General features: G+C 36.8%; 1 protein-coding gene across 5 annotated transcripts in view; it reads left to right on the forward strand.

Annotated features, from left to right (window-relative positions):
- Positions 1-18913, forward strand: part of ptprz1.L (protein tyrosine phosphatase, receptor type Z1 L homeolog) — a 113170-nt gene that overhangs the window by 12733 nt on the left and 81524 nt on the right. For all 5 annotated transcript variants that reach the window (XM_041585028.1, XM_041585029.1, XM_041585030.1 and 2 more), the window contains 1 exon segment: positions 9118-9183. In XM_041585028.1, the coding sequence (XP_041440962.1) occupies positions 9118-9183 (66 nt within the window).

Consider the following 18913-nt stretch of genomic DNA (forward strand, 5'->3'; position numbering starts at 1 on the left):
CATAACGACTTTTTCAGTAAGAAGTTTTATTACATTGACTGCGCATTGGCGCAAACTATAAAATTCGCAAACGGTCTTTCACTGTCGGAAGTGGTCGCTAAACAGTTTCCGGGCTCACAAAAGCTATATTAAATTCGCACAAAGCAAAATTTGTTCGCGCAAAGGCATAACTTTTCGCATTGCGAATAGTTTTTCCGTTACCGATTTTTATTACATTCCCCCGAAAGACTTTTAGGCAAAACAGCCCAAACTTTTAAATTGAAGAATAACAATACCCCTGAACAAACAAAACAGGTCTATACAAAAATACATCACATAAAAGATATTTAAAACACATTTTATCTGAATAAAAAATTTCTGTAATTTGTTTTCTAATACTCTGTCATTAGATTATACCGAAATGAAACACTGCTGTTTTAAGTACTACAGTAAATCCCTATAAAGGTATGAGACACTGAGATCTCACACAAGCCAGAGGCACACAAGCATGCTTGGTTATCAGCCAACAAATTTTGTGAACTGGGTATCTCTGTCAAAATAGTGCCTACCCTTAAAGGATAACTATACCCATGAACAATGTAGGTACCTATATATATATATATATATATATATATATATATATATATATATATATATATATATATATATATATATATATATATATAGCGCTAAACAGCTCATATGTAAAACCCTGCTTCATGTGAATAAACCTTTTTCATAATAATGTAATTTTTTAGTAGTATGTGCCACAGGTAATCCTAAATAGAAAATTGCCATTTTAAAAGCTAAGGACTGCCCCCTGGGATCCGGTGCACACAAACAAACCAAACATTAGGTCACATGAGCCAATTAACAGACAAAGTTCTGTCTTTTGCTTCTACACTTCCTGTTGCATTTAGAGCTGCATCTAAGAGAGAGTACACAAACCATCACAAAATGGTGGCTCAAAATAAAAGGTGTAAAAGGGCAATATTTACTTTAGATTCTTTAATATGCCACTTAATGTGATCTAAACTATCTGTTTCTTGAGTATTCACTTTGGGAATAAAGGTTACCTTTAAATCTCCCTTGTTGGAGTAAAGGAGTAGCAGAATTTATCTACTAGATTACTAGAATATATTTTAACTGGAGCTAAATGTAGGGGGAGAGGTTAGGGTAAATTAAAGGACTAGAAAGCTTTATTTTTTACTAAGGATTTTTAGTGCGAGAGGCATCTGTTCAGGGAACCCAAGTTTTTTATCCATTACTTTTAAATTTAAATTACTAAATAATTTACTATGAATTTAATCACTAGCATTCCACATGCCACATTATATTTAATTGGGCCATCCTTCATTCTATTGCAAGTCCTCCACCAGTGTGTAAATATGTTCTGCCCATAGCCTGCAGGAGCAGAATTTTGGATCATCATTTTAGTGTGATACTATTATTCAAAAATAAAGAAGGATTGAAGTCACAAAACTTAATATGGATTATCTGCTTCAGGTCTCCTGGTGGCTCTTATTACATCTCACCCTTCTCTGCCTCTCTGTTTTTGTCCCATTTTCTTTTCTATAGCTCTCATCTAGGTGCTCTTTCTCCAATAATTTCTCTTATTTTGTCATTAATGCTTATATATTTAAGATGGCTTATGCTATCTATTAGCTTTCCATTGTTATATGACTGGCAATGTGTAGACATCCACATGTAATACAGCTTACTGGCCTGGTAGAAGATCCTACTATTAGGGGCAGATTTATCAAAGGTCAAGGTGAATTTTCAAAGTTAAAAACTTCGAATTTTGAGCTATTTTTTGTGTACTTTGACTAGGGAATAGTCCAAATTCAATTTGAATTTGAAAAAAAATTCGAAATTCGAATATCGAAATTTATCATGTACTGTCTCTTTAAAACTTCGACTTCGACCACTCGCCATCTAAAACCTGCCAAAGTGCTGCTTTAGCCTATGGGGGACCTCCTAGTACCTATTTGGAGTCAATTGGTGGACTTTGAGAAATCAAAGTTTTTTGGGGGAAAAACGTTGAATTGAATTCGATCGAATGCGCTATTCCTTCAATCGTACAAGTAGAATTAGGCCGAATGCTGTCCTCTTCGACCCAAAAAAAACTTTGACTTCACTTCGGTTGGTCTTTTTGAAATCGAATTTCGAAGTATATTCAGTTCGAAATTCGACCCTTCATAAATATGCCCCTTAGTGTTCTCTCCTAAATTCCGAAAAACGGGGATAATGCCTTATTTGGATTCTTGTGTTTGCTTGGAAAAAACTGTAAAGCATTATAAACTAGAAACTGTTTTTCATCTCAGAGAAAGTGTGTGGGTGAGCATTGAAGACAGACCAAAAAAAGGCAATGGCTGAATGAAAAAGATATTTAAGAATAATGTACAGCTATATGAAATAGGAGAATATGATCAAATATATTCAGGAACATTAAATTCTACTTGTAATAGAAGACAGAAGACTTGTGAGAGATCTTGAGTAATATCTTAAACAATAAAGCATCTTTAATATCCAAATTCCATTTTTTATGTCATAAGAATGTGACATTACCATCCCAGACAGTAATAACCATGCTTGATGCCAATTAATATGAAAGAAAGACAACAGATATAGAAAGGCCTGTTCTTCCCATAAAGGGTGGCAACCCAGTTAGAGTGTAACCTTGTGGCCAAGATTTAGGATTTGAAATGCATGTACTGTATTTGACAGTTGCTCAAATATTAGTGCACAGATGATTATACAGACTGGCAGTTCATCAAACTGTATGGCAATTCTAAATATCTAAAAGCCATGAATTGTACAAATAAGAAACACATTTATTTGACACATCTGAATGTGGATAAACATGCTTGAAAGTTATTTTGTAATGCATATATTTTCTCTGCAATCATATCATTAATAACTTTTTGATGGGAAATTAAAGCTTTCAATAAAGGCAAGGTGCCCACTTACAATGTAGCCTAATAGGAATTATACTTGTGTATTGTGAAGGACTTATTTCAATCAATACAACATGAATCATTTTAATAATTTCTAGAAATGGACATTTCTCCTATTCTCACTTTACCTCATGGCATGAGAGCTCCTGGGTGCAAAGAACTGAGATTGGCTGTAAGACAATGGCACATAAGGTGTTTTGTTACCCATGTTAAATCACCTCTTGCACAGCCTACAGAACTGCAGACAGGAATCGCATGTTCAATCCAGTCATTACGCAGCATTTTCAGCCTAGTCTTGTAATCATGCAAAAATGCAGAATAATGCTATTTTGTGCTATTATGCCATTTTGATGGATGAACAGTGGGACCTAAAAAAGTGTGGGAACAAGCCCATTGTGTGAAAATCCAGAGTGAAGTGTTCACTCAGTGCCAACCAGATAAGTAAACGGGCATCTACACTGAAAATTCCGCAGAATGCTACTAATTTATACTTTTATGTTTGGAATTACAGGAAAGGCTGGCAAAACATTATTTAGTGTAGATTTGACAAACATAGGCTCTCTCCTATTCATATTCAAATTAAGCTGCGTTCCTTGTAGATGGCCAAATTGGAGTTTGCGATTGTAGGCTATTGACATCCAAGAAAGCTAGGCTTTGTTATGTCTTATTTGCTGCTGAAGGGCTCATCATTGATAAACACTTAAGGGGAAACTATCAGTTATCCCTGTTTGGTATAGTGAGATGAGCTCATTTAATCACAAAACCTGTTCTGTCAGGTAGCGAAAGAAAAGACCCAACAAATCTAATCCTTTGTGATGTATTAACATTGTTTTTCTTGCTATTTAGTTTCTAGTACCAAAAAGGCAAAACAATATGTTTAGCTTGCATACTCCGAGTTTACTGAGTATGCCCAAATAAATTTTTGGAAAAGCACTGAAAGCCATAGTTTTCAAATATTTGACCAAATTAACCAGGCACAAACTACTTTTAAAAGTATGGTCATTTTTATTAAATCTTTCAACAACAATTCTTGCTGGTAACACACTGAACTTTATTTTCAAAATTTTTATTGAGTTTTCCAAAAACAAGCAAGATTCACAGCGCAAATTGAGTGTGATTAAGCTATTTCACACTGATCTTTCATACTGTACACCTTTGAATGAACCTTTGGTATGATATAGACAGTGATATTGTTTTGACTTGTAGTTGGTCTTTAATTTATAGGTTTTTTTTAATCATTTAGGTATTTGTTCAGCAGCTATCTAGTTGGTAGGGTCCAATTTACAACAGCAATTAGGCTTTGGTTTGAATGACAGACTGGGAGATGAATATGTAATTAAAAAAAAAGTAATAGCAATAACATTGTAACCTCAAAGAGCAATAAATGTTGGTTGCAGGGGTCAATGACTCTCTTTCAAGCAGGCAGCAATTTAAACTGCAGGATGGAAAGAGGCAGAAGAGGAAGAAATAGTGAACTACCAAATGAATTGTTTTAACTTTAGTGTGTGTATGTGCCTCCCTAGCTAAGAACTATGGCGATTCTTGCTGTAGTGGGATCACAGCACAGTTAAATGGTTGAGCAGAAAATACCTGTTTCCTGGGTGGACAAACTGCTGTCTTTTTACTAAGCATGTTGAATAAAGATACAAGCGTATAATGTATAAATGTCTGTTAAAAGTGGGCTTGTATAGATGCATTGTGGCACAAATAAAAGAAGGGATTGATTTGCGTTTGTGGGTGGAACAAAGGTGTAAACATTTCAGATTAAGCTAGTCTACTGTAACTAATCCTTTAATGTAGAAAATGTTGCTCCTTTTCCAGTAATTACTGAAAACTTCTAAAGATATTGGGTTACGTTTAATTGTGTAGTTTTAGAGTAAAGAACAGAAAAATACCTCCTTTTTTAATTCGCATAGCTCCTTCTCACAAGGCTGCCAGCCTGCTTTATTTTAGGACAATCCTATAAAAGGTAATCCTATAAAAAACATGCCTTTGGGCCAGCCAGGTTTAGTCTTGTATTGCTGAAGGACATTTCTGCAACAGAATCTTTCTTTCATTTTAATAACCACATGACAACAAAATGATAGAATAAATTCTAACATAAAATAAATAGGATTTATGTAATTTCTTTAGATGCTTACAATTAAAAAGGCAAGTAACAGGATTGTTTGTGCAAATTATATACAGCTCTATATATACTTCATGTTTTTTAAACCATGTTTTCCTTGAAGGGATAGTAATATTGCAGGTATTGGACCTATTATTCAGAATGCTTGGGACTTGGGGTTTTCCAGATAACAAATCTTCCCATAACTGGATTGTCTTACCATAAGTCTACTAAAATATTATTTAAACATTAAATAAAACCAAATAGGCTGGTTTAGCTTCCAGTAAAGTTTAATTATATCTTAGTTTGGATCAAGTATAAGGTACTGTTTTATTATTACAGATAAAAAGGAAATTATTTAAAAAAAAATCTAATTATGCAGTCTATGGGAGACAAACTTTCCATAATTTGGAGCTTTCTGGATAACAGGTTTCCAGATAATAGATTCGATACTTGTATCATTAACTCATTTATAAAGCAACATTTTTGGCTATACATTACAAAGGTACGTGTAAAAATTTAAAAGGAACTATGAGACACAAAGGGGGTTATTTATTATATATATCAATGAGAGAGGTCCCTATCCTATTTGGAAGTTTCTGTGGTCTGCACTGGAATTACCCTGAAAATCTGACTTTTTTGGGCTTTTCGGACAAAAATCTTTTTGTGAACAAGCTAGAAAAATTGAGCAATTTGGGAATAAAATCCTAATTCGGATTTTCACTAGTTTTTGTCACCGATTTTTTTTTTTATAATAAATAAGGTCAATAGTTTGGTCGGACCTTTTTCATTAAAATAATCAGAAAGATTTGCACTTTGATAAATAGGGCACAAAGTGTAAGGATGGCCAAGATCATAACTTGGCAATGTAAGACTTGGCATTGACTATTGCAGTGGCATGTAGGTTAGGAGGTTATTTATCAAAGCCTGGATTTATCTCAACATTCTCTGCTGCAAACTCCGGTAAAATCCGCTTGGGTTTTATACGCTTATTTATTATTACATTTTCCAGAAAATTTGCTTTGCGTTTAAAAAATCAGATTTTCATGATTTTTTTCAGATTTTTCTCCCAAAAAATCCAATTTTTTGCCCGAAAACTTTGGGGTATTGCATGAAACCCAGCACATATCAAAAATCTTTGGGACTTCTCCTATTAACTTATATGCATCCTGGACAGGTCTGAGATGCTTTTATGATTTGGACTTTTCCATCCTCAGGGTTTAATAAATTCCAAAAAATTAGTGATTTTTTAAAAGTCTTACTTTAAAAAAAAATCACAAATTTTTTGTGATTTTTGCATTCGGAATTTAGAAAATAACCCCCGTAGTGTATATAGAATGATAAGTGTAAGCTTTTCTAAAGAAATGTGTTTTAAGTGATTATTTAAAGGCAGAGAGAATGAGTAAATCTGAAGTACTGTGAAAGGGAATTCTGGAGAAGGGGTGCAAGTCTAGTAAAGTCTTTAATTACTTGAATGTCATTTAACAGTCAGTGGTTTGGTGAGAATTTAGAGAAAAGTTCAGAAATATAGGGTGGGGCAGAGGTGTAAATAGTTTTGAACATCAGGGTCAGTAGTTTGAAATGTATGTTAAACTGAAGTGAGGAGCAGTTGGTGACTTATATGAGCCTGAGGCAAAAATTGAAAGTCAGCACAGGAATTCAATTAAATGCTATAGAGGCTAAAGAAAAAGTGGCACTTTGTTTTTGCCTAATTTTCCTCCACCTGCATAGGAATTTCTTTTGCAATTTTATTGTTACTGTTTATTTCTCTTACAAACAATAAGCGTAACCTACACTGTTCAATTATGCATGTTATTGAGTACCATCCAGTTCCCCACTGAGTATTGACAATTAATGTGATAGAGCATTTGACAATACTTGGGTGTAGTATTTATTATATAATCAACTTGCCTACTTTGGCACCATATAAATGGGCTTTGTCCTGGGAGATGGATTCTTTATTTACACATTGAAATAAACTATGAAAATATAAAAAGCTATTATGTTATTTAATAGGTCGTTAAATATTTAGAGTAAACTAAAATTTGATATCTTAAACAACACAATATGTCATTGGGATTCTGAGTTCATAAAAAACTAATGAGACTCTCTTGTGTCATGGCACTAAAAGAGAGAGACAAAAAAGAGACAGAACTGTACATAGCAAAGGCTCATTGAATTTAGTAGGCACTAGTCAAACTTTTCTTTCAACTATCTAGAAAGATACAAAAGTTTTATTGCAAAGGGTGAAAACATTTACATTTATCTTTACTGTATACAATAGTTAGCTAGGGGTATCCTCTTGCACAAGAAATATCCAGCATTTTGTGTTTTCACATTGCTCTCACATTTCAACATAGTGGTAAATGAAAGAAATTTACATCTGAAAATGTTGTTCTCTATTTGGCTTCATCTAAGGTAATCAGCATAGCAAAACATTCTTGCATCAACATTTTAAGTTTGGTATGCCATTTTATTTTTTGAGATGCTACTGCATTCGCAGTACTCACACATCATATAATATTTCATTTATATATGCATGGCTGTCTCCAAATTTAATGGAATTACAGCTTAAATGGTTTCAAATCTTGGTTTTATTGGACAAATTACTAGTTGCTTACATTACTAGATGAATAATTGATATATGTGTTAGAAAAACAGGGTCATTACTCTTTATGTAAGATTTACATTTATTTTAATTATGTTTATATATAATGGAGATTTTTTACTCAGAAAGGCATTAAGAGGAAAAAAAAATAAATCATTTTAATGCCCTTTATTAACAAGCCTATAATTCAACTGAAGATAAAAAAAAGAATGATGCCTATCAAGTTTTCCTTATGTTAAAAAAAGGATTAATGAGCAACAGAACAATAATAATGGATGACATTTAGAAAGCAATTTAGTCTTTATGATATGCTTTAGTTTGGGGTTTTCAGTGTATTTTTTTAAGTGAAGGAGGCAGCTGTCTCATTAAAACAATATAATCTGACATATTTTTCCTCTTGGATTACTGTTAAAAGCTGTACAATTTATACACTTAAATGTGTATGCCATAAATCTATAGAAGATTGTAGTTCTGTCCAATATAACCATGCTTTATAAATCTAATACTGATGTATCTGGCAGCCCAGAGTGCACAGAAAGTTCCCAAAAGAAAATAGGTGTGCCTGAGAATTCACAATATTCAAATAACATCAATATAATCTGTATAATGGAGAACCCTAATAACTTTCTGTAGGTAGCTGTCTTAATAGTGACTCTAAATATTCTTTGAGTAAGGGCTTAACTTCAGAGACAGCAGAACTCAGCCGCTTCTGTGGACCACAGGAGTTTAGAGAGTCTGCCTGGGGTTCTGTCTAATATGCAAATGTTTATATTGATGTACAAAATCACTAATCACTTTGTGTCACACTAAAAAATTATTTTTCAAAATATTAATGTACATCAAAAGTTACCTATAGATCATGTTGATCGTTTTTCACTGATAGTTCTGCTTTTGTAAGTAATTGTTACCTGACTGTTTTGTCAACCTGACGGTCCCTTCAGTTAGAGTTTCTAATGCTAACCGACTGCTGAAGCTCAAATATGGCAGCACCCTCATAGAGGAACATGGGGGTAAGAAAGACAATGGGAAAGCATCAGGCAAATACTTGTATGGCAAAATTATAAATAGCATGCAAAGACAATATTATGATAAATGTAAAAAAAGTTTAATTTCTGGTGTCAGTATATCTTAGAAATGGTGGCATATTCTATTTTGCATAGAAGCTCAAGGTAGCTTTACATGCATATATAATAGTAACTTAATTTGTGTGTCTATACAACAGCCACTTCTACTCTGTGTCCCTGTATTTCAGATTTGGCCAAATCAAACAAAAATGCAACCTCACCAGATGAGTCTAGAAGAGTGTGTGGCCAGGTCTTTAAATCTAATGGGAAATGTGCGTTTTTTTGAGCAGTGGAAATAAAAAATAGGAGAAAACACATTTTTAGAGTGTTAACTAAAATGTTAACAATGTTATTTTACTTTTTTTATATGAACTAATGTTTTATTTGTTTCTGTCTTTTTAGGTTTGCCGTTTTCATATTACAGACCACAGCGTAAATTAACTGAAGAAATAGATTGGTCTTACACAGGTACAAACACATTTCACACATTTCTTACTGTAAGAATGTTTTGTTTTGCTTTTAGAATTGTCTCTATCTTTTAATTTTGTTTTATTTTTTATAGATAGCATATTGTCTTTGTAGAATGTTAAAGATGGCTATAGCCATTAGCAATATGGCAGATTTAGCTGATATATACAGTACATACTGTAGTGACCGGAATTACTATTGGTTACCCTGTGTAGTGCAAGTGTACAAAGGGCAAAGCCACAAGTCTACGTCACACTCACAGAATAAGTGTGAGTATAGAAAAAGTGGGAGCAATGTGCCTACAATTAAACAAACCCTTTGAACTCTATATATTAAGTACTTCTCTTTTTCATGAAATGAATTGTCCTTACTGGAGTCCTTAGGGAGTAGTTAGGCCTTACACAGTCGTCTGGCCTGTTTGTTTCACTTCACTCACCCTGGAGTCAACTTGAATATACCCTTGAGTACTTAGAAAGCTTACTTCAGTATTAGCTAGGCCACATTTTTTCTATTTTTTTTTTTTTTTTTGAGAATTGTAGAGTATTTTAACTTGGGGCTGGCGGAAAGCTAATATAATTCTTATATTTAAAAAGGGATCTTGAGCTTTGACATCTGTGGTTGGCAAGGTATTTGAAAGTTTGTTAACATTCAATTCTGGCATTTTAAGTAGCAATCATTATGGCTTAATAAAAGACAAACTGTGGCAAACAAATGTAATTGCTTCTTATGATGTAAGTAAGAAATTTGGAAAGTAGGGTTGCAATATATGTTATCTACTGTGTGTGTAAACTTAGTTTGGTTGTACTTTGTAATGTTGTTTGCACATGGGTAAAAATGGGCAAAATGATCTTGTATAGAGGGTGGTTGTCTTGGTACTTTCTCTACATGGAGTAGGGTTCTTAGTTGGGGGCTGCAGGGCTCGGTACTTTTGGTAATATTTTCAATTGTTTCAAGCAATAGCAGGAAGTTGAAGTGGTTGTACTGCCAAATACAGTAGATAGCTTTAAATAAGGGTTGGATGGAGTTAAGGTGGCCATATACGTAGAGATCCGCTCGTTTGGCGATTTCGCCAACCGAGCGGAACTCTCCCCAATATGCCCACATGGAGGTGGGCGATATCGGGCCAATCCGATCTTGGGCCCTAAGGCCCAACGATCGGATCATAATGTAGCTATTCAGGCAGTCGGATAGTGGGACCGCATATACAAATAAATGCGGTCGCAATCCGACAGGAGTTTTAACCCTGCCCGATGGACATCTGGACAACTTTCAGCCAGATATCGATCGGGAAAGCCCGTCAGAGGACCCTACACATGGGCCAATAAGCTGCCAACTCGGCCTATCTGCAGCTTTTATCGGCCCGTTTAGGAAGAATTTTCCCCCCTCTGAAGCAAATTGGAGATGGCTACAAATAGAGTTTTCTGGCTTTTAAACAGGTTTTATTGAAACAAAGAGGTTAAACTCAGTGGACATGTGTCCCTTTTCACCCTAAATTACTATGTTCCCTAAACTCCTAAACATCCTGCTCAGATACCTGATTTTGCTCTGAGCAGCAAGGTAATTGTTGCACCTCAGCTACCTTTGTTGGGAATGTTATATTAAATACCATTCCACAGGCAGCAAAGACGTGCTGAATTGCAGCACTTATTGCAGGATTGGGACTAGGCAAATGCTAAGTGGTTTTGAAGGTTTACTACCTAAAAAAACTAGGGGAAAGCAAACAGAAATAGAATAACTAGATAACATTTTGCCTTACTCTATGTACCTTGTAGTAGCTAATGCATCTGCACAAAGCACATTTAATGTGCCAAAGCAATGCATTGCAGTTGTTCATGTTAAGACTAAACCAGGGCCTACTGTACATGCTTTAATTTGGTGAGGGTGTCCAGGCAATTTTGACGATAATGTCCAATCATCTGTCCATGTATGATATGGACATATCAGTAGTAACCAACCATCCTGGTCACGCTCACTGTAAACATCAGTTTGGTCACACTTGGATCATTTGAAAAACCATGTTTTATCAGAATGGCTATATTTTTAGAATTGAAAAGGTAATGTGTACAATTATACAAGGTAAGGTTAAATCCTAAATTAAGTCCTTACAGAGCTCAACTTGAAGGGGCAGGGCGGAGTTGGAAACTTTGATGTTGGTGTGTCCTTAGATGTGGTTGAAAAAATACATGCATCCTGATTCTAAGAGGGCAGTTAGACAACCCCCTGGGGAGAGAGTTCCACAACTTCACAGCTCGCCACATTAAAATAAAATTACATCAAGTTGAAACCTTTTTAAAAAAAAATCACATCAAGTTGAAATCTCCTTTCTTCTAACCACCAGGCATACACCAATTGAATGGCATAATAGTGAAGTAGAAGGTTGGAAAGGCCACTATCCCTTTTTGTACCAGGGCTTGGAGCATATGAATGCAAACAAGGACACCCAATTCCTGAGACAGCTCTGCATTCACCAATATTCTAGCTCTAGGGGAGTCATATAGTGTTTTCACCCACTGGATATACTGATTGTCCATCCCATATCACTATAGGAGGGTCCAGAGGGAGGGCCATTCCACATTGTGAAAGGCTTTCTCCGTGTCTAATGATACCACCACTCTTTCCCCTGTGACCTTATGTGGCCCAGGTGTTTGTAAAGAGTCGTCTGATGTTATTGTCAGTGGCTCTGCTGGGCATAAACCCGGTCTGGTCAGGGTGTATTAAGTGCTCAATAAGGACTTTAGCCAATACCTTAATGTTTGAATTCAGGAGTGAAATAGGTCTGTAAGATTCTCATCGGATGGTTTGTCTGTTTTAAGAATTAATAAAATAGTTCTGTTTTGTGCTATCTGGGAGGCGTGCTCCCTGGGGTATAGCACTGAACAATGAACTAAGCCTGGGCACCACTAGATCTTTATGCACTTTGTACCATTCAATGGGAAGTCCATCTGGACCAGGGGACCTCCCATTGGGGAACATGTATATGGCGTCCGAAATCTCGTCCATGGTAAAACTACAATTAAGAGGTTCAGCGTCCTCAATAGAGAGTTTAGGAATTTGGATTTCATTCAGGTACTGGTCTAAAGAGTCAATGGAACATTGTACTTTGGAGATGTAAAGGCCAGAGTAAAATTTAACAAATTCTGAGAGGATCTGGTCCTGCGCCCGAACCTCTTGGCAACCTTCAGCGGAAAGCACGAGAATATAAATTAGTTGTCTGGGCTCCCTGGTAAAAATAGCCAGGAGCTTGCCACTTGTATCCCCTTTTTCATACCAAGAGGCAGCTCTTTGAAGTTCCAATTAGGAATATTTATGTGTATAGGCTAGGTTAACAGCCCTCTGGGCAACTGCAAAGGCTAGTCCCAGTGGCTCTGCTGGATTATTAGCATATGCTTCTAGCAGTTTCCCCCGAAGGGATTCCAGTTCCGTGTCCTATCTATTTCTGGCCCCTTTAATTAAGGAAATATAGGAGCCTCTCATATATCCCTTACTTGCATCCCAAACTACCTTGTCTGGGGCAGTGTCCTGATTAATTTCCCAATATTCCTGGTATTGAGCCCTAGCTGCATCTCTAACCATTTCATGAACAATCCATTTTGGGGACAATCTCCACTGCCATGTCCGAATGTTTTCTCCCAGTCGTAGTTCCAATAAGACGGGGGCATGGTCAGAGCAGATTCTCGGGATACAGGAGACAGAGGTCACCATCTGCAAAGCCGAGGGAGAGGCCAGCACCAAATCTATTCGGGACAGGGCGGAGGTGAATGTTCTGTAACATGAGTATTGTCTCAGATGGATGGGACTTTCTCCAGACATCAGTGAGATTATTGGCTTGAAGCCAGTCAGCCAGAGCTCCGGACTCTTCCTTAAGTGGTCTCAGCCTGTCCACTGTCGGATCAGGGACTGCATTAAAGTCTCCCAGCCAGAAGGTTGGGTAATTACCCTCGGTCGCTATTTTGTTAATGATAATCTGTAGTAGACTTAAGTCACCCGGGGGGAGGGGGGAGTAAACGTTGACAAGTATCATAGTATAAGTCAGAATTCTTATCTTCAGAATATGGAATCTCTCAAACCTGTCAGACTAATTGTTTTACTGAACACTATAGCCACCCCTCATGAGTACGTTGAGTACTCAGAGTGCAATGTACGACCAAGCCATTGTATTTTCAGGGGTAAGTGATATACTTAACCATTACAGCTATAGGTAATATACACAACAACTGTCACTTGTGACTCTGGAAACGCTGAATTCTCTACTGTCAGCCAAAGGAGAGGGTGGGAGATTAATTAGATTATGCAGCAGATAGCATTAAACTAGTTTTGTGCCTTGCCTGTTGCATCAAAGATATCCAGGACATCACAGGGTAACTTGTTTGCATGGCTCTGAAGCAAGCGATTAGATTGGGTACCATTATCATCTACAGTATATGACCCTGCCCTTAGGAAAGCAAATGCAAATATAAAGATAATAAGATATCTGTGTTTTCATTTAATCTTTTTTAAAAGAACTAACAAAGAAATCTTAGGAAACAAATCAAAGTGGGAATGTAAAAAGGCATACCTTATAAAGAGAGACTGAGCTCTTTAAAGTGGGTTCTAAGTATTAATTAATCCCTTTATTATAATATGCTTTTCTCATAAAAAGCTGGAATGTTTTTTGAATGCCACAGTGACAAAATAGAAATTCTAATGGCCTGCCCATACTTGTTAATGTAATTATGTATAAGAATGAAAGGAAACTCTAATTACTTCTTACATGAGTATTAACCTGTTCTTGATTAGTGATAAAACTACTCCTTACTCCTTGTAAAATTTGCCATTATATGTAAATCCATCTAGCATGCATGCTTTAGCCTTCTTACTGGAAAAGTGTTAGGAAGTAGAGAAAAACCTAATAGAATAATCCCGTTTTTATTTTTAAATTGTTATTTAAAAAATATTCAAGAGCTTTAAAAATGTGAAAAAAGTAAAGTTAAAAAAAAAACTGTCTTTACATTACATTCACATCCAAGTATTCAGGTAGAATATTTAAGTTAACGCATAAATAGCAATGAAGGACTTCTGAGACTTCTCTTAGAACAATGCATGGTCCCACTCAGTCATGGTCTTACTTAGTCAAATTAAAATGGGAGTGAGTAGTTACAGTGCTTCTGCTGCTTTGACATAACAGACAAACAGGTATTTTTAATATGAGCTGTACCCAGGCCTCTGTCAAAGGGGGAAAGAGGGGAATATTGTCCTGGGCCTCATCAAATTTGGACTCAAAGGCGGTTATGCAATTTACATGACTTGTGCTTAAACCTACATTACTTACATATGAGTTTATATAACTTACATAGAAATGTACATAACTTGCATATGAAGTAATAATAACACAGTGCAGCTGATAGGGGCAGGCAGATGTGTAGGGTAGGTGTAGGGTTTAAACTTACTGCAAAATCCACTGACCACCAATTAAAAACCTCAAAGGAGAAGGAAAGGCAAATTTAAATACTTATCTCCTATTAATGTACACCCCAAGCCTCTACCATCGCTACTTTAGCAAGTCACATAGGCCACTGTAATGGTCTGTAATCCATTTCGTCAGGCGCAGCGCTTATTTAGGCAAGTAGGCGCCATCTTGAAAAGGTAACGGACACTACCTTCACCTCCATCTCGGTACAACTTGACTCCGTGAGCGCGTCACTACTGACGTAGCGCTCATTACAAATTTGAACATGAATAGGAGCAAGGAAGCGCCCACAGTACTTGCGCAGTAGCTGGAAATTACACTGAATGCGCATCAAGGCTGTCTCTGGCAGCAGGACACAAGCAAGCAGTGTACAGCGTGACGTCACCCAAGTCCACTACATAGGATGGAGAAGACTTTTAAAAGGCTACGTAAGTTGCTTTGCCACAAGCCTTTGATTAGAGGCTTAGTTATAATTTGCCTTTCATTCTCCTTTAAGGTAAATCTCCTACATGGACTTGAAAGTCTAGTTTTTGGGCCCTACAGCAAGATCATTGCCCCCCCCCCATAAAGTTTGGGAACAAGGCATTTTTCCATAAAATATATTGTAGCTGCTTATCAGTCAAAGTCCCCCCCCCATAGTTCCTGGGCAGTTGCAGGGTCGGTTTTCTTTAACCACTGTTTTTCAGTAAAATTATGTATGAGTATCTTAGTAGCTGTGGTTAATATTTTGTGTAATGTATACAAGGGACCAAAAATGATGGTGCTGTGCATGTGTTTTTATGGGGACAATAACTTGTTAGGGGCCCTACAATTTCTGATGATGGCCCTAACACCGGCATATACTATGTGAAGTATTTTTGTGTGTGATGTGCTAACTTTTGTCAAAAAATCCAACACCAAGTAAAAGTTTTTATAAATAGTAAAATAGGTCAGTTTTCTGACAATCCTTCTGTATTTCCCAGTTCAGTCTATATTCAGTCTGCTTATTGGTGGAAACAGACCTGTGTAACGCTGTTAGTTAATGATTACATATGCTTATATGTAATTTATAATCTTTGTTTATCATCCCACAAATAACACAAAAAATAGGTTGGGTATGTTTTGAGATTCTAAGATTGCATCATTCATGTGAACTATACATAAAAAACAAGTTTCCAATTTTCTCTATCTCTCTCACTCTCCATTTACTGAAAGATATAGACAAAATTACTTTGAGGCATCATATTTCCATCATTTACAGTCAGCCTCAAAAATATATACATCATGGCCATTTACAAATAAATATGGCCCCAGGCAAGCAGGTGTTCATTTGTATTTCTAACAATGTATGAAGCTTTGCTGCTCTTCAGTTCTGCATAGAATAGTTGACTTTATCCCGTCTTTATCTACTGTTTGCCTAATTATTTGGATGCCCTAAAATGATTCTCAACATACATATTTGTTATTATTATCTTCACGTATGAATGAAAAACTAACAATCTACCAAAGAAAAAGACTCTAGAATTTATTTTTGTCAAGAAGTTAAAGCTGGGTTTGTGGAAATGCAAATGGAAAGTGCGTGTCCTAACTAAATCCTATAACAGATGTTAAACACTGTGATACAATTCAATCCAAGTTACACTAGATATGTTGGATATTTACTTATAGACAGAGCATGAACTAAATGCACACCTATTTCTAGGGAAGGAATTTGTGTGCGCTGACATTTTGAGTGTTGAGGCAGTTAGAAAACTTCTTGCGTGCTTTAAAGCCTTCTAATGTGTTGTTTTGTTTGTCTTTCCTTATGCTGTCACTCAGCTAATTTTTTACCCATGGTTGCTAAACTCTAGCCTTTTTGCTAGTCTGAAGGCTGTGCTGTGTACACTGGGATGGAGGGGTTGCAGAATCCTCCACAAGTTCTCCATAACAATTCTAAATATGTGCTCAATTATATAAAATGTTTAGGCCAAAACGTTTTCAGTATGAGGGTTCTTTCTAAAATTGTGGGCACTATGTCTAGGGCTAATGGAAAACATATAAATATCAAAAAGCAAAGGTTTTTTTTGCAATTATCAAGGCTCTTAATGTTGAGAATTTTAATTTGTTTCAAAAGGAAATTCAATGTCATAATTTGGAATTAAATAGTGAAATGACAGATGAGCCTGAGCTAGTAGATAAATCTGGCAACTTCATTTTGCACAGATTGGATTGGGGTCAGATACTCGATGGAATTTTAATTAAATAGATGTTCAATGTAAGGCAAACCATAGAAATATTAGAACTGCTTGCATGATATTTAAAACTGGTTTATACACTAGGTTTTTACTAAATTTCAAAATGTTTGAAGACTCAATAAAAAAAATTTAAGCTAAACCAGGTACCTTGACCAGGTATTTGGTCACTGGCAGCACCGATCGTTTGAATTCTGCACTTTGGCCATCTAAATAAAATCTGAAGGAAGATGTAACTCTTTGCAATTCTGGGTTGGCTGATTACCTCTTAAAGGCCTTATACAGGATAACCTCTTACAGGAGGTAACATGTCAAAAGGAAAAATTAGCAGCCTGTGTCAACTACACCTGTAGAGGCTGTATATAACAAGTTAATTATTACTTGTACTGGTTCTCCAAGCTGAACCGGGTGCCTATCTACAGTATATGGTCAACTGCTGCATCCAGAACTATGAATCCCATGCAGTTATGCCACAGAATATGAATAGAAAATTACACTGCTCGGTTCATTTGGCACATTGGCCCAACTAAATAAAATTTGAAGGAAGATGTTATTATTTTCAGTTCCAGGTTGACTGATAACTTTTTACATGTGTCAACAGAAGACATTAGCAGCCAGGGCCAAATTCACCTATAGGGGGTGTTAAACCTCTGGACTGGTATAATAAGTTTAGTGTATATAATATATTTCTAGCCATTTTTTAGTCTTTAGTTCTCCTTCCTGTAACATAAATACATATTGTATTCAAGAGTATAGACAGAATGTCTTGAAGACTGTGGTGGATTGTGGTGGACATTTTTTTTTTTTGAATTCAGGTGTGGTTTATTGAACTCAATTTACAAGACATACAATGCAATACATCACATCATCACAATTGGTTATACATAAAAATAAAAGTAGTTTCCAAAGGTACAATCTGTAGCATAAGCAATTCTTCACTTTAAACATAACACGACAGTGACCACAGGAATTGCATAACAGTGTACCACATTCTACAGAATAACAGAGATCCACTAGTCTTGTACCCAATCCAGCCATTTATCCCAAATTTTGTTAAACTTCTTAGTGCTACCTCTCTTTTTATAAATCAAGGCCTCTAGGTTGCATAGAGATTTAACCTCCTGCCTCCAATGTGCTGAGGAAGGAGGTAGGGCATCCTTCCACTTCCTTGTGATGAGCTTCCTTGCTAAAAATAAACCTTCTTTTACAAAGAGAGCTTGTAAGAACGTAAAGACATCATTGAGGCCTATGCCAAAGAAGCAGGTTTTCACTGTTCTTGGGAGTGTGGTTTCCATAATCGCATCAAGCGTGTCAAGGATCTCAGACCAGTATAAAGCAAGGACCGGACAGTCCCATATCATATGGGTGAGAGAGGCATCAGGAGCATGGCACCTGGGGCATTCTGAGGAGAATTCAGGAAAGATAGATTGTGGTGGACATTTAGAGCAGAGACACACGCTGCTATTTCGGGAGATTAGTCGCCCAGTAACTTCTTCTCCGGGTGACTAATCTCCCCGAAACTGCCTTCCCGCCAGCTAGAAAGTAAACCGCCGGCGAGATGGCACTTGGAACGCTTTGTTTTCCAAAGTCGCCCAAAGTTGCCTCACGAAGAAACTTCAGGTGACTTCAGAAAGCCAAAGCGATCCGAGTGCCATCCTGCTGGCGATTTACATTCTAGCCGGTGGGAAGGCAGATTGGGAGATTAGTCGTCCGAAGAAGAAGCGTTTTGGCGGTGGGCAACTAATCTCCCGAAATAGCAGCATGTGTCTCTGCGTCTCTGCCCTTAGGGCTAGTCCACACGGGGAGATAGCGACGCGTTTGCGGTCGCGGCGACAAAGTGCCGCGACAGTCGCCGCGACCGGCGCAGGCGACAGTTTTGTATGGGCGCCTATGTAAAAACGCCTGTGCTAACCACACGAGGCGATGCGCTTTTCAACAGTCGCCTGAAAATGCCTCGCCAGGCTTTTTTCAGGCGACTGTTGAAAAGCGCATCGCCTCGTGTGGTTAGCACAGGCGTTTTTACATAGGCGCCCATACAAAACTGTCGCCTGCGCCGGTCGCGGCGACTGTCGCG

Source organism: Xenopus laevis, chromosome 3L (genome assembly GCF_017654675.1).
Source record: "Xenopus laevis strain J_2021 chromosome 3L, Xenopus_laevis_v10.1, whole genome shotgun sequence".
NCBI classification, from domain to species: Eukaryota; Metazoa; Chordata; class Amphibia; order Anura; family Pipidae; genus Xenopus; species Xenopus laevis.